Genomic DNA, 15,945 nt, shown 5'->3' with positions numbered 1-15,945 from the left:
GATACTATCTTATTCATCTTTTTTTCTCTCTGGTCCTGCCATAATTCCTTAGCAGATGTTCAACTGAATTTATGGCAAATTCAAGAACAGAGTAAGAATAGAACAAATAAGATAAATCACAGATTAAGAGAAAAGATAGCCAACTCTGTTTTAGGGTGTTTAGTTTGAATGACTGCTTTAAAATCCTTATTTTGATATTTGCTTTAATTTCTCCAGTAAAGCTATTTTAAAAAGTGTTCTCTGTTATTGACTGTTAGAAATCTATAAAATGCATGCTCTGAAATTTAAACTTTATGACATTACTTTTATGTAATGACTATATAAGATATAATCTGTACGATGAGTGCTATATGAATTGTGATGGAACATATTTGGAAACAGAATTTCAGAAGCTAGGAAAAAACAATTATATTTTAATGTCCACTCCAGAAGTAAATAAATCAAACTCGAGCAATTGATCTTATAAGGAGAAGTTGCTATTCAGTAAAAACAGAGGTCTTTCCCACATTAAGAACAGGCCACAATGGAATAGACCACCAGTAATGTTCTTTTTTATTGCAGAAACCATTCTACTTATATCTATATCTATAGATAACATAATATATTATTAAGTAAATTATGGGAAATTAATTTAATTAGTAGAGATACATTGTAAAATAGTTGATCATCAACATCCATTTCACTCCTTCCAAGATACCAAAACTGAGCAACAAATGGCCTAATCCAATATGAATCACTTATGTGTTGCTACTGTTGCTGTTGCTTGGGGGAGACAGGTACACAGTGATTCATCAAAATATTCATGGCAACAAATAATTCAAAGTAGGTCAAGACTTAACCCGAGCAATCGAATTGGAGGGAAGGATGTTTTCAAAAGTGGGAGAAAGAAGTTTTTCTGCCTACGCCCCCACCTGGATGTGAAAGTCTAATGCACTAAGGTGACCTGGCAATCTTCTTCTGAAAAGACAGTAGCTATAGCAGCAAATAAAATCATGAAATATGTGTCAGAGGAGGCATAATTATGACATAATTATGGGTCCTTGATGACATAATTGAGACTCAGACAACCAAACCCTAAAGCCCAACTTTATGGACATGTTTTATCAGCCACACTAATCTAGTCCCCAATCTTCCCCATCCTATTTCTGAGCTTGGGAGGCTCCTTTGGCTACTAGCTTCCCACTGGGTTTGACTAGTGGAGACACCAGTAGGAAATTAAAGGACAGGAAGAAAACGAAGTTGGGGAGGCCCTGGCTTCACCCCTTCAGGCCAACAGACTATTTTTTTTTTACTAAAGATAACACTCTATCAGGTACAACTTCTCCTAGAACTACAATAACTTTCTTTTTGAGTTATGATAAACATTCACTTCTCTCACCTCTGCAAACTTTGCTGATTTCCCTTAAAAAATGCTCACAACTCTCTAAAGAACTTTGCATTAAACTCTTTTCAATAACCAGGGTTGGACATGATGTCTGTTTCCCGCCAAGAATATGACTGATAAGCCACCTGTCACTAGACTTCCAGTTACATTAGTAAGCATATTTCCTAAATGTTTGAACCACTTTGACTCAATTTTTAAAAATAACAACACCCAAAAATATTGAATACCCGAGAAAACCTCCAAGTCCTTCAAACTCATATTTTGGCAAAATAAAACAAACAAACAAAAAAGGATCTCAAAAGTTGTTCATAAAATAGTTTAAATGAGACGAATAAAGAAACCTCTTACTAGGGGTGCCTCGGTGGTTCAGTTGGTTGGGTGATTGCCTTTGGCTCAGGTCATGATCTCAGGATCCTGGGATCGAGCCCCATGTTGGGCTTACTGCTTAGGGGAGAATCTGCTTCTCCCTCTCTCTCTGCCCCTCTCCCATCCCCTGCTCATGCTTTCTCTCTCCCTCAAATAATAAATAAATCTTTAAAAAATATATAAGAAAGCCTCTTATTAGACTACCTTCCTTGAACTAAGTTATACCTTCTAAAACAAGGAGATAAAGTTAAGTAACACTTAACCATTAACTTGTTATTAGTTGATGATAAAATAAAAATGGAACCTTTATTATCTATCCTGTTTACCCAGCAACTGATATTCAAAAAAAAAAACAGTATAAAATTCATCTGAGAAGGTGAAAAACAAGCATGCAAATGCTTTCACTAATTCAATTAAATCCAACAAATATTTACTGAGGTGGGCATTCTTTTTTAGGTGCTGAAGATACAGCAATAAAGTGAGAACAAATAATATACTGTCCCTGCTTTCATGAAGCTGAAGCTTATATTCTAGTGAAAAGAGGCAGAAAATAAAGTAAAAAAAGAAGTCAAAATCATGCTGTAAAAAATTGGTAGATTGTAGATAGTGATGGTTATTGAAGGGGTACTTTTCTATTTAGAGTGATACGCAAAGACTTCTCTGATAAGGTATCACAAAGTGAAATCCCAAGTGAAGTGTAGAATTTCAATCCATATGGATACCTTCAAAAAGAGTGATAAAATGCAAAAGTCCTCAGATGGATTCATCCTTGCCACTTTAGTTTTAGGAAAAAGGCAAAGAGGCCTTTACATGGGCAGTGTAGCTCCAAGAGAGAAAGTAAGAAGGAGGATGATAAAGAGATGAAATCAGAGGTAAGATAATTGTGAATTTACTCTGCAAATGATGTAGCAGTAAGGTCTGATACATTTTAGGAAGACCAGTGTGACTCCAAGTGGGAAACAGATTGTGGATAACCAATAGTTATCTCTAAGATAGAGAAAATTGAGGAATGAAAGATTTAAGAGGAAAATTAGTCGTTAAAATTTAGAAAGAGGAGGAGACACTGGTAGGAGAGAATAAAGCAGGAGACCAAGGAGGTAAGAAAAAAACAAAGAAAGAATGCTGTCACATGGGGATCCCTGGGTGGTGCAGCGGTTTAGCGCCTGCCTTTGGCCCAGGGCACGATCCTGGAGACCCGGGATTGAATCCCACGTCAGGCTCCCGGTGCATGGAGCTTGTTTCTCCCTCTGCCTATGTCTCTGCCTCTCTCTCTCTGTGTGTGCGTGTGTGACTACCATAAATAAATTAAAAATTTAAAAAAAAAGAATGCTGTCACAAAAATACAACTGAAGAAAGCATTTCAACAAGGAAGAACTTTGAGAACTGAAATGTTAATAGGTCAAATAAGATGAAAACTGAGAACCTTAAGATGTAAGAATATGAAGACTACTGGTGACATTGGCATGAGCCATTTTAAGAAAAAAGACTGACTGTAATAGGAACAGATCTAAAACTAAATAGGATTCCAGGAATATGAGGATGGTTTAACATGAAAATCAATTAATGCAGTTCACTAAGAAAAAAACTGAAGAAACTCGTAATTATCACAAATAATGCAAAAAAGCATTTGATCAAATTCAGCGCCCGTTTATGATAAAGAAAACTCTAAGCAAACTTATAGTAGACAGTTTTTTTTAATATGATTTAAAAATCTAATGAAAGTGGGATGCCTGGGTGGTTCAGTGGTTGGGCATCTATCTGTCTGCCTTTGGCTCAGGGCATGATCCCAGATTCCGGGGTTCAAGTCCTCATCGGGCTCTTTGCATGGAACCTGCTTCTCCTTGTGGCTGTGTCTCTGCCTCTTTTTCTGTGTCTCTCATGAATAAATAAAATCATTTAAAAAATCTACTGAAAGTAATCTACAGCATATACCATACACAGTGGCTAATTATTGAAAGCTTTGCACATGAGATCTGGAATAAGATAGGGATGCTCACTATTACAACTTTTGTTCAGCACCATTCTGGAAGTCTTAGTGCAATATCAAGGGGAAAAGACATAAAAAATAAATACTGGAAAGGAAAAAATAAAATTGCATTTCTTAGATGATGAGATTTTCTACAAAGAAATGTATCTGAAAAATTAACAAACTACTAGAAATAACAGAAGAATAGCAATGCTGGTACATAAAAGGTCAATATAAATGCCAATTATATTTCGATGTAAAAAACTAACATTTGAAAAACCTCAAGTATCTAGAAATAAATCTAGCAAAAGAAAGTTTTCTACATAGAAAATTACCAAAGAGACTTAAGTAAATAGAGGGATACACCAAATGCATTTATTGGAGGGTTCAATATAAAGATATCAATGTAACACAATGAAAATCCTTGCATTTTCTGGTGGAAATTGACAAGCTGATAGATATACTAATGCAAAAACTCAAGAATAGCCAAAGCAATCTTGAAGAACAATAAACCTAGATGACATATCAAAATATACTAAAAATGCATACAAATTAAGATAGTGATGTATTGCTTCAAAGAGAAAAACCTACAATAGACAAATTCTGGAAATGATCCCTTCATATATGGTTATTGCATTTATGGCAAAAATTAAATTGCAATGCAGTGAAAAGTCAACTTCAATAAACAGTACTAGGCCAGCTATCTACATATTTGGGGGGGGGGAGAACTTTGACCCTTATACTTCATGCCATACACAAAACTCAATTCCAGATGAATTATAAGTCTAAATGTGAAAAGTAAAACAAAATTTTGAGAAGAAAACATAAATCAGTCCATGGCTTTAGAATACATTAAGATCCAAAATGGGATAATCGGGGATCCCTGGGCGGCTCAGTGGTTTAGCGCCTGCCTTCAGCCCAGGGCATGATCCTGGAGTCCCATGATGGAGTCCCACATCAGGCTCCTTGAATGAAGCCTGCTTCTCTCTGCTTGTGTCTCTGCGTCTCTCTCTGTCTGTCTCTGTCTCTGTCTCTGTCTCTGTCTCTCTGTCTCTCATGAATAAATAAATTTTTAAAATCTTAAAAAAACAACAAAATGGGATAATCATAAAAGAAAATGAAATAGTGACCCATATTAAAATAAAGGACTTCCATTCATCAAAAAAAGATCATTAAGAGAATGAAAAAGCAGGTCACAGGGGAAGTAATATTATGATACATACCCAACAAAGGTCTTATATCCAGGATTAAGAAAGATTTTTCACAAATCAATAAAAGAATGATAAAACGATTCAAATGGAAAAGGGCAAACAGTTTGAACAGGTATTAACTAAAAGAGGATAACTACTAAAATACAATTAATGTATGAAAATGTTCAACTCAATTTGTCATCAGGGAAATGCAAATTAAAATATAATGGGATCTACAGAATGTAAGACTATCTTTGCAAATCATATATCTAATGAAAATTAGTATGCAGAATAAAAAATTGCTACAATTCAATAATAGAAAGAAAAATGTCACAATTTTTTTAATGGGAAAAAGTTCTAAATCGATATTCTTCCAAAGAAAATAAATAGCCAATAAGCACATAAAAAGATACTCAACATGATTAGACATCACAGAATTGTAAACAAAAAATGATATGCCACATCTATTAGGATTGCTAGAATAAAACAGACAACAAATGTTGCCAAGGACGTGAAAAAACTAGAAACCACATATACTGCTGATGATAATGTAAAATGAAGGAGCCAATTTGGAAAGCAATCTGTAGTTTTTCAAGTGGTTAAACACTGAGCTATGATAGGACCCAGCAAGTGAATTCATAGATAGGTATCTACAGAATAGAAATAAAAAAATATGTCCACACAAAAACTTGTCCAAGAACATTCATGGCAGCATTATTCATACCATGCAAGATGGAAAAAACAAAAATGTCTGATATTTGAATAGATAAACAAATCGTATTATATGCATACAAGAGAATACTATCCAGCCATGAAAAGGAATAAAGTACTGATAGATGCTATAGCATGGATGAAATCTTGTAAACATTATGGTATGTGAAACAAAATACAAAAAAACAAATATTATATGATCTCACTTATATGAAATATCTAGAATACACAAAATCAGAGTCAAAAGTAGATTACAGATTGCCTAGGAGTAGGGGTCTTGAAAGGAAATCGGGCAAACTGGCAAAGGACATGGATAATTACTCCGTACAAAAGAGAAAGTGTGGATGTGCTATGAATACATATGTATGTCCAATGTTATTCAAATTTTCCAAAAATGCAAATGAAAGCCAAAATGAGATAATATTTTATGCCTAAGGTGACAATAGAATTTTAAGGATATTAATTCTGAGAGAAAGGAAAAACTATGTCTTTTTACTTGACTTACAATCTTTTCAATGAATTTCTAATTCTTTAAAAAAAATTTTAAGGTTTTATTTTTAAGTAGTATCTCTGTCCAACTTTTGGCTCACATGTGGAACCCTGAGATCAAGAGTCACATGTTCTACTGACTGAGCCAGCCAGACACCTCTCACTGAATTTCTTATTATTACTACTAAGCTTTAAGTGTAAAAGAATGCTCACTTTAGAATTATGCTGATCAAATCTCAGCAAATAGATGAAAAGTATATTCAAGGGGTAGTTCTTGTTAGTGATCTTATCATACATAGTAATAACACAAAGCATGTCGTAATATCTAATTCATGTAAAATGTAATTTCACATAAATCTTCTAAACAATTCTGAAGTACTCTAGACATAAAAAAAAGTTTTCCATGAAACCAAACACACGAATGATAATCTTGTTACTGAAAAAATTATTTCAATACAGAAATGCTGCCAATGATCATTCTATGTAATAACCTATTAGTCCTCAATCACCAATCCTTCAAAAAAGAAGAATCCTTGTTTCAAAGCAAAGATAAGTTACAAGGATTTCAGAGGTGAACAATCTGAGTTGAAAAAACTGTTTCTAAAAGTCCCCTCAAAATTATTTTGAAAGGGAAAAATAAGTTTATTCCTCTTATTCGTGGACTCACCTCTATTATTTCTCATAGAGTTCTATTTTCAGAGCAGCTGAATGTTAGAATTAACTGATAAGAAGGCTTGAGAGAGCTAATGAGGGTAACAGATAGTTCCTTAGGAAAGAAAAAAAGCCAGTATTTGTACTCATGACTTCCCCTTTTAATTTTTAAAAGAAATCACATGATACAACCAAATTCTTTGAGACCATAATCAGAAATCCATGATTACCAGAATTGTACAGCTATGACTAAAGCAAAGAAGGTCAAAAAAAAAAAAAGAGAGACAAATAACACAAGATGGGAAAATTAAACCCATCTAATTTCTATTATTTATATTACGTAGTGATTTGAGAAAAGCTACCTTAAATATTCAAATATATTAAAAGCAGAGACAAATCACAAATTGTTTTGCTTATTACAAAACAAAGATATTTTTACCTTAAATTGGAAAATTAAGCAAAAATAAAAATCCACTTACAATAAAATTGACAAAGGTTCTAAAAAACTTAGCTTGAATCTAAAGATAGTGAAGAAACAATAAGAAAAAAGTATTAAGGGGAAATACTTTTAACTTTAAACGTAGAGGAAAAAAGTTTCTTGATTTTCTATCTTACTCAAAATTCCTAAATACACAGATTTCCCTGCACTCAATTTATTTCAATGTTTATGCTTAAATCTAAAAGCAATATATAAAAGTAAATATGTGTGGATTAGCCTACTATAATGAACAGTCTATGAAAAGAAAAACTACAGAAAAAATATAATTAGGGGTTGTCGAGTTGTTCAGCTATGAATACTACACAATAAAACCATCAATACATATCACTTACCTTTTCAAGTAAGTAGCCAATGACTAAAAAGCCTTTTCCACCCAGCATCTGTTCTTGCATGGCTACTGAACTTTTAAGTAGTTCAACCAGGAATGCCAAAAGAGTAGCACTGCATGTAAAGTACAGACAATTTCATTATGTAATCATCAAATGTTGATTATAAACATAGTGTTCCGTTTCAGAATTTTATTATGCCAAAAGATAAAAACCAAATTCAAAACTAATCTCTATTTTGCTGACAATGATTACTATATTTTATATTGTACATGACTATATTTTCTCACAAGCATGAGAAAACTAGTCTCATCTCTTTAGAATTAAATATCAAAAATCAAAACATAAATGCATAGCTTTTTTTTTTATATCCCAAAGCCAAACACTGGAGTTCACCTACACATATGTACATTACCTGTTTTAAGTAAATATAACATAAGAAACACATCTACAAATACATCAATTCTCCACAGTATTTCCATAAAGACTTTTACCATAACATTCTTTTGAAGAACATACTATCTTAGAAAATTTAAATATATATGCAACATTGCTTTGGAAGAACACACCTGTTTTTGAAATAAACTTTCATTTATACCTATTTTTTTAAAAAGACTTTCTATTTTTTAGAAAATATCCAGAGAAATATGCAACATGTTATTTGTGTCCATATATTCACTCAGGAAAGTTCATGAGAGCAGAAAAACAAATGATCTGTATAATATTGAAATGGAAGTGGCAATTAATTACACAATGTATACACAAACACATAAAAGCACACAAAGATAAGTGCCAGACAAAGATAAAGCACTTGATAATGTCTGTTGAATGAAGAAACAAAAGAAAAATAAATGACTGCACTGGATTAAGTTTTGATAATATACTACTTCACAAAGTTACATTGAACAATTTTCAACTAACAGCATTAATACATGATGGCATTCCTAATTAAGAAAATATATATTCCTTCACTGTATATGCTTACTGTAGTTTATTACAATAAACAAGCCAAACTTCATCAGCAATTAAAATATCTATTTACTGTGCCTTGTAATGTACTCTAAATTGCCTATTTATATTCATAAGAAAGTATAAAACCACAAATTTCCAAATATATTTTAAATTCATAAGTACTCGTTTCTTCAAGGAATTAAGAAAATTCGTTAATGAGGAAAACTTGAAAATCACTAAGGTCCAAAAGTGATTCTATTCTCTCAAGTTATTCTAAATTTTCTGGTTTCAATAAAATTGACAACACATTTTTCTGATAATGTGGCTATTCTAGTTCAAATCAGAAATATTCTCATTAAAAGAATCAATAGCAAAATTATTATTATTATAAAAATTGATAGTTTAATGGGTTACATGACATCAGGTAGAAAAAATATAGTATTTCTGGAAATAAAGTACTTCATTACAGGAAATTAAAATTCAGTTACATTAATTGGCCCTATTTCTTTAAACCACACAAAAAAGTAAACTAGTATTACAAGTCAATGATGTTCTTTTACTTTGTCCTAAAGTTAGATATTTACAAATTAAACACAACTACCAAAGAATCCTTTGGGATTTTTTAAAATATTTCTGTATAGAAGAACAGCTATTAGACAATCTAGTCCATTTTTAATGAATTGTGTCAACAGTAAAAGCCACTTTACAAATAATTGCATAGGTACTACTACACAAAATACTTCTGCCTAAATGTTTGAGAAGAATAAAGAATCTACTGCATAGAGATTACACAATGTCCTAATCTTTTCATGGAATTCTTACCTACAGCTGAATTAGTGACTACAGGGAAAGATGACTAAATTCCTAAACATCAACACTGCTAAAAAGAAAAGACTGGAAATGCCTATGGTCCCCATGGTCCATGAAAAAAATGCAAAAAAAAAAAAAAAAAAAAAAAACTTAAAATAAATCACCCTCCTATGTAGAACTATATAAAATTACAAGGATGCCATGGATATGCTTACTCTTTTATGTCAGAAGGGCTACTCTTTCTCAAACATCTAAGTAATTACCCAGACTTCTAATCACATTGGAGTTCCATTACAAAATCAAAAATATGAATTTTATTCCAAAATCTTAACACATGACTATGCTACCCACATAAAGTTAATTTCACTTCAGTTTTAACTATGACAACAATTGAAAAGTCAAATGCATTCACTAACAAAAGTATTTAATATTATTCCTAAAACTGAATGCAATAGCAATACCATATCTTTTCAAAAAAATCTTTAAAATAGGTATATTTGACATGGTGGAGTAATAGTAAATAGATGGCCATCTTCGAAGGGGTACATTTTCAAACATAATTTAACAAACTTACCAGTAACTAAAATGCATCGGATTGCTGCAGGGCTCACAATAAACTTGCAAAATTCTGTGTACTGCCATACAAAATTTCTCTCCATTCTTGCCTATTTCCAACTCCCCTAGATACAAAGGCAAATATAAAGGATACTTCAGCCCATTCCTATATCTCCTACATTACCACTTCCTGTCTAGACACAACATTCATCTGTAGAGGATCTAAGTACATAGGATAACCAAAAACCAAGTATCTGTGTTGGCCAAAACTAGTATATACAACATAGAAGATTCTCTTGAAAAGTATAGCTAGAAACAGATTTTCATAGGAATATTTTACTTGATAGACAAAAAGTATACTGACTTCACTCATAAAGTAAAATTGCTAAACTTTTCAATAGACAGTACTATAACATATCATGTTCTATATGTAGCAATTCTACTTCAGGAATAGTTAGGAGTGTTTAATAATCCTGTCTCCTTTTAAGGAAAATGACACTAACAATCTATAAGGTTAATCTTAAAAATAATTACCATCTTCCAGTTCTTAATAACTTCTATTAAATTAGAAAGTAATATTTATTTTAAGAACATACTCATAAAGGGCTAGACCTTAGAAAAAAATGAAGGAAATAGTATAATAATATCTCTAATGACTCAGCATACTTATTATCTCTCTAGAACTTTCTCGTCCATATTATTAAAGAATACCACATAATCTTGGCCCACAATCACCGGAGAATATATAATAACTATATATGAACATGACTAATTTCCTTTTCTAATATAAAATATGTACTATATTTAGGTTCCATTAAAATTTCTATATAAATTTTGACTTGATTTTAATGTAATTTTATTCATTTGAAATTGTCCATTATTTATTTTTTTAAATAACTAATGTAAATAACTCATGCCATGTGATCCTAAAAGTTTTATTATTTTTGAGGTATTTGATTATTTAAACATATATCAAAAGACAGACCTAATGTATAACTGAAATGATTAAATTGAATACATAACCAAAGTTCAGTTCAAGACAGTTCATAGGATTCAGAAACTGGCTTTTCAATCTGCTTTGTACTGAAACAAGCCATGTATCTCAGCTAGATGAACTGCTTAAGTATATTGAGAAGAATGGCATTCATAAGTTAAAAAATTAAAGACTGCCCAAGATCCAACACTCCCTCCCCTCTTAAAAGGATATTTTTAATATCTTAAGAAACACTACATACAAAATAATTGCCAGAATAAATTCAAAAGGAGATTAAGTTTCATTAAGATTAAGGTACCAGAAAAGGGAGAAAATCTTTTGACTTTCATAAGGTTTCTTCTTTTATATAGCCTAATTTGGTAAGAAATACATTGAAATCTTGCAAAGGATGATTAAAATTATATAAAATATCTAATACCATTGTTTCTATGCTATTTCTTTGACTAGAAAACTTTTCTGAGATGAAGAGTGATCGAGCAGGAACAAAACTGTAAAAGAAATCAACTCAAGTCTCATACCCAAGGTAATTTCTCATTCAACAAAATTAATTTCTAGTGACACACATGCAAAAAAAAAAAAATCTCACAGAAGTTAGAAGAGTTAAGTTCCTTCACAGTTCAAAATTAGAAAGGTCTAAACCAAAGTTTCTAATTCCAGGTACATTTAATGGTTACTTTTAGACAATGTATTTCTGAGGATTCACTCTAAAAGAACACTGCCTACCTGCCTAATACACAATGAACTTGATACACAAACTGTCACATTCATCAGTTCAGACATCAAGTGGAAATACATGCCGAAATAAGTAAAATACATTTATCTGCAGAGTCAAATGAGGAAAACAGTGAGATGCAGCACAGTAAAATGTAAGGACACATGGAATACACTGGTAGCACATGAAATCACTAAGCCTGCCCTTACCCATGATATCTCTCAGTAATGTCTACCTTTTCTTGCAGCCTGATAAGGAGACAGACAGTCTTATAAACTGATTTTACTACCACTCTCATGGCTATTTAAAAGTATTCTTTAAAGGTCCTATTTTAAAGTTAATCAGGCTGTTACACATTTTTACCTTCCTCTGGTAACAGATTTTATGTTTTATCAGTCTATTTTATCTCTGACAAAATATAAGCAAAAAAAAATCTAAGTTTATAAACTTGTGATTGAAATGTCTCAAAATCTGTCTTGATTAGGAAAAAAAAATCTTTAACTTTTTTACTTTTAAAGGAATTTATTCTAAACTTCTGACACAGTTATATGTTAGTATATAGTATATCCTGGTATTTACATAGTTTGAGAACAAAGCAGCCTTTTGATATGCTCCATTCATAACTCTATAAATAGCCAATAGATATTTACTAAAAAGACTCTAATGTAGAAGAAATAACTCCCAAAGCCTACTACTTTACAATTTAATCCCAATCGAAAAATGACTACTTACAATGCTCTATTGTTCTTGTCCCTTTATGAAAATTTAGTGGACATGCTACAAGTGGCAGCACCACTACAGTAACCACGTATAATCCATGGATACATGAATACTTTAGAAATTTAATGATATAACTTAACACCTAAAAAGTTCAAAATTTCAAAATTAAAATAGAGAGTTTATAATGACACATGTGTGACCTTAACTATGCGCATCCTCCAATGCCTTTCATGATCAAAATATGCCACAGAAGGGAGGCCCAATGGCATTTTCAGCCAAGCACAGCCTATTTAACAGAGCAGGATTATAAAGTATACCCTGGAAGTAAAATTATCCAATAAAGAAATTATCCAATAAAAGAAATTATCCAATAAAGAAAACAAATATTAAAACAGCTGTATACAGAAGGCTGAAATAGTTATTTGGTACTCAGCCTTAACAGAAATTTTCTATTTTTAATTATTTTTTAAATAACCTGGCAATAAAATTGACTTTTCTTATTTCTTATTTTGTGTGTGTGCACAATTCTGAAAATGTTAGATATGGAGATTTGTGTAACCCCACCACAATCAAGATACACATCAGTTCCATCACATCAAGAAAATCATCATTTATCCTATCCCTTTAGAGCTTTTTAAATCACATACTTCCAAATCCCATAATCTTGAATAACTTCTCATATCTTATTTTTCAATACAGATTTGACATTTCAAGAATGTCATATAAATTGAATCATATAGTATGGAACCTGAGTTTGTCTTTCTGAGCTCAACATATTGCCTTTGAGACACATCCAAGTAGCTGCACATGTCAGGAGTTTATTCCTCTAATTGCTGAATAGTATTCCATTTTATAAATGGATTACAACAGTCTGTGTACATTTGATTTGTATCTAGTTAACAATTACTAATAGGACTGCTATAAACATTCATATAAAGGCTTCTGTGTGAACACGGTTTTCATTCATTTCTCATAAATACAAACCTATGAGTAGAGAGCTGAATTATAAGGTAAGTGTGTATGTTTAACTTTGTAATAAAACCTGCTAAACTGCCACAGTGGCTGTACCACTTGGCAACTCCACCACTAATATATTACAGTTGTTTCTCATCCTCCCCAGCACTTGGCACCATGAGTATTTTTTATTTTGGCCATTCTACAAAGTGTGTAGTTGTATCTTATACTAGTTTTAATAGACATTATCCTATTGATTAATAATGCTAAACATCTTTTCATGTGCTATTTTGACATCCTTATATCCTCTTTGATGAAGTGTCTGCTCAAGTTTGCCCATTTTTTTAAGTTGGATTTTATGTTTTTTTACTATTTAAGTTTAAGGGATTTCTTTATATATTCTTGATATAATCTTTGCCAAATAGATTTTCTACCATCTTCCCTTAGCCTGTAACATCTTTTACAAACTAAAAAATTTTAACTTTGATGAAGTCAAAGTCAAATTTATCAATTTCGGTCTTCTATGTACATGATTCGATTGTCAGGTCTAAAATGACTTTGCCTAGTGTAAATCACAATGATTCTCTCCTACATGTTTTCTTCTAAAAGGTCTATAGTTTTATATTTTACATTTAGAGTTAATTTTGAGTTAATTTTTTCAAGGTGGGAGGTTTAAGTCAAGAGCCATTTTTTTGGCATACAATTATCCTTCCTTCCTTAGACTGATTTTGCAACTTTGCCACAAATCAATTGTCCATATATGTGTAGGACTATTTCTAGACTCCGTTGCAGAGACATGTGTGTCTATCATCTTGCTGATATCACATACTGTATTCATTATTAGAGCTTTAAAGTAAGTTCTAAAGCCCAGGCAAGTATGATTCCTTCAACTTTATTCTTCTTCAAAGGCATTTTAGCTATCCTCGTTACTTTATCTTTCCATATAAATTTTAGAATTACTTTGCGTATATCAACAAACAAATCTAACCAGGATTTAATTGGTATTGGGTTAAATCTACAGATCAATTCAATGAAATCTTTACTGTGTTGAGCCTTCCTATACATGAACACAATATATCTCATCATTTATTTAATACTTTCATTTTCTTTCATCAGCAATTGCATATTTCAGCACACAGGTCCTTACATGTTTTGGACATTTATATTTTAAACATTTAAATTTCTGGAGCTTCTGTTAAAGGTATTTTTCATTTGGTTTCCTACTATACTTTGTTAATGCACAAAAATAAAGTTTACTTTTGCATAAGAAACTTGTCTATTGCAAATTTCCTGAACTTACTAGAATTATGTGTGTGTGTTAATTCTTAGGAATTTTTACATAGACAATCATGTCATCTGTAAAAGGAATAGTTCTATTTTTTCCTTTACAACCTGAATGACTTTTGATTCTCTATCTTGCCTTACTGCAATAGTTAGACCTTTGATTGGATCAGAACCACAAAGGTACAGCTCAGAGTTGAATTCATACATAATGTTATTGAGCTACTTCCCAGGTTCTTTCCTTTGCATGATTTCTCTAATAATTTCTGATTGTGGGGCTCTTCTTTTCATTTCTGCTATCAAAATGCTAGTGCTCCAGTTTCCTCACTGTGCTGAACACTTCTATAATGCTGCTCAAATCCAGGGCAAATCAGCAGTAAGAGAGAGATAAAAGAAACCAATATATAGGCTTCTGGTTCTAAAAGCAAAAATCCTGAAATCCATGAGTCCATCCATTTTATCAATTAAAAAACTGAAAGGACTAATAACCCAAGAATTCTTCTAGGATCCAAAGAGAGGGGAGAAGAACAGGGCAAACTGATGCCCCCAAGAATGGGGAGATACAAAGCAAACTCTAGGGAATCATGGGTCATCAGAGCAGAGACACACAAGTGGAAATCACTATGGCAGTGACCAGGTAGGGAAAATTGAACTGTAATGGAGACATGCTTTCAACCGCTCCAGTTATAGGTCCCTATATTTATAGTGTGATTAATTTCCAGGTGATTAACCAGGTTTTCATAATAAATATTGGAATAATCCTCTCAGACTTGCAAGGGAAAAGAAAAATAAACTTGAAATATACCAGAGCAATCTGTTAACAAGACCTGCCCTCAGGAGAAACTAGTTTACCAATCCTAACCTGCTGAGGTATTATAAGAGCCTAACTGACCTAGAGAAGGGAAATACCCAACTACAGTCAACTATAGTCATCTTCTTCCACCAAAGGGGGTTGAAAAAATCCTGAGTAACACTTGTAAAGTTCAGGGTCTAAAGGCAAGGCTGACTAAAAGACTAATACCTAATCATAGGGTTAAGGATGCTTTTTCTCCCTGACACCTCAGCACCACATTACTACAGGCCTATTTATAGCAATTCCTTTTACCAAGTACATAGTGTCTGACTATCAAGAAAAATATTATGCTGAGCCCTATGCTAAAGGCTCTAATGGATAAAAGAGACACCATAAAAGAACAAATGGACAATGTAAAAGCAGAGAGGTGGAATTCCTAAGAAAGAAGCAAAGAGAAATGCTAGCAGTAAAATAATACAGTAAAAGAAATGAAGGGCGTGTTTGATGGGAGTATTAATAGATTAAATATGGCTGAGGAAAGAATCTATAAACCAGAATATATATCAGCAGAATCCTCAAAAACCCAAAACCAA

The 15,945-nt window shown here is 32.2% G+C and overlaps 1 protein-coding gene across 15 annotated transcripts in view; it reads right to left on the bottom strand.

Annotated features, from left to right (window-relative positions):
- NBEA (neurobeachin) overlaps positions 1 to 15,945 on the bottom strand; it is a 662,404-nt gene that overhangs the window by 519,675 nt on the left and 126,784 nt on the right. For 14 of the 15 annotated variants that reach the window (XM_072719992.1, XM_072719993.1, XM_072720000.1 and 11 more), the window contains exon 11: positions 7,589 to 7,697. In XM_072719992.1, coding sequence (XP_072576093.1) covers positions 7,589 to 7,697 — 109 coding nt within the window. Of the gene's footprint in view, positions 1 to 7,588; positions 7,698 to 9,917; positions 10,024 to 15,945 lie in introns of all 15 variants that reach the window. The other variant, XM_072720007.1, reaches the window with a different exon arrangement.

This window comes from Vulpes vulpes, chromosome 9, assembly GCF_048418805.1.
Source record: "Vulpes vulpes isolate BD-2025 chromosome 9, VulVul3, whole genome shotgun sequence".
Taxonomy (NCBI): Eukaryota; Metazoa; Chordata; class Mammalia; order Carnivora; family Canidae; genus Vulpes; species Vulpes vulpes.
Note: the sequence above shows the minus strand (reverse complement) of the source record. Positions and strands in the feature narration are given on the sequence as shown.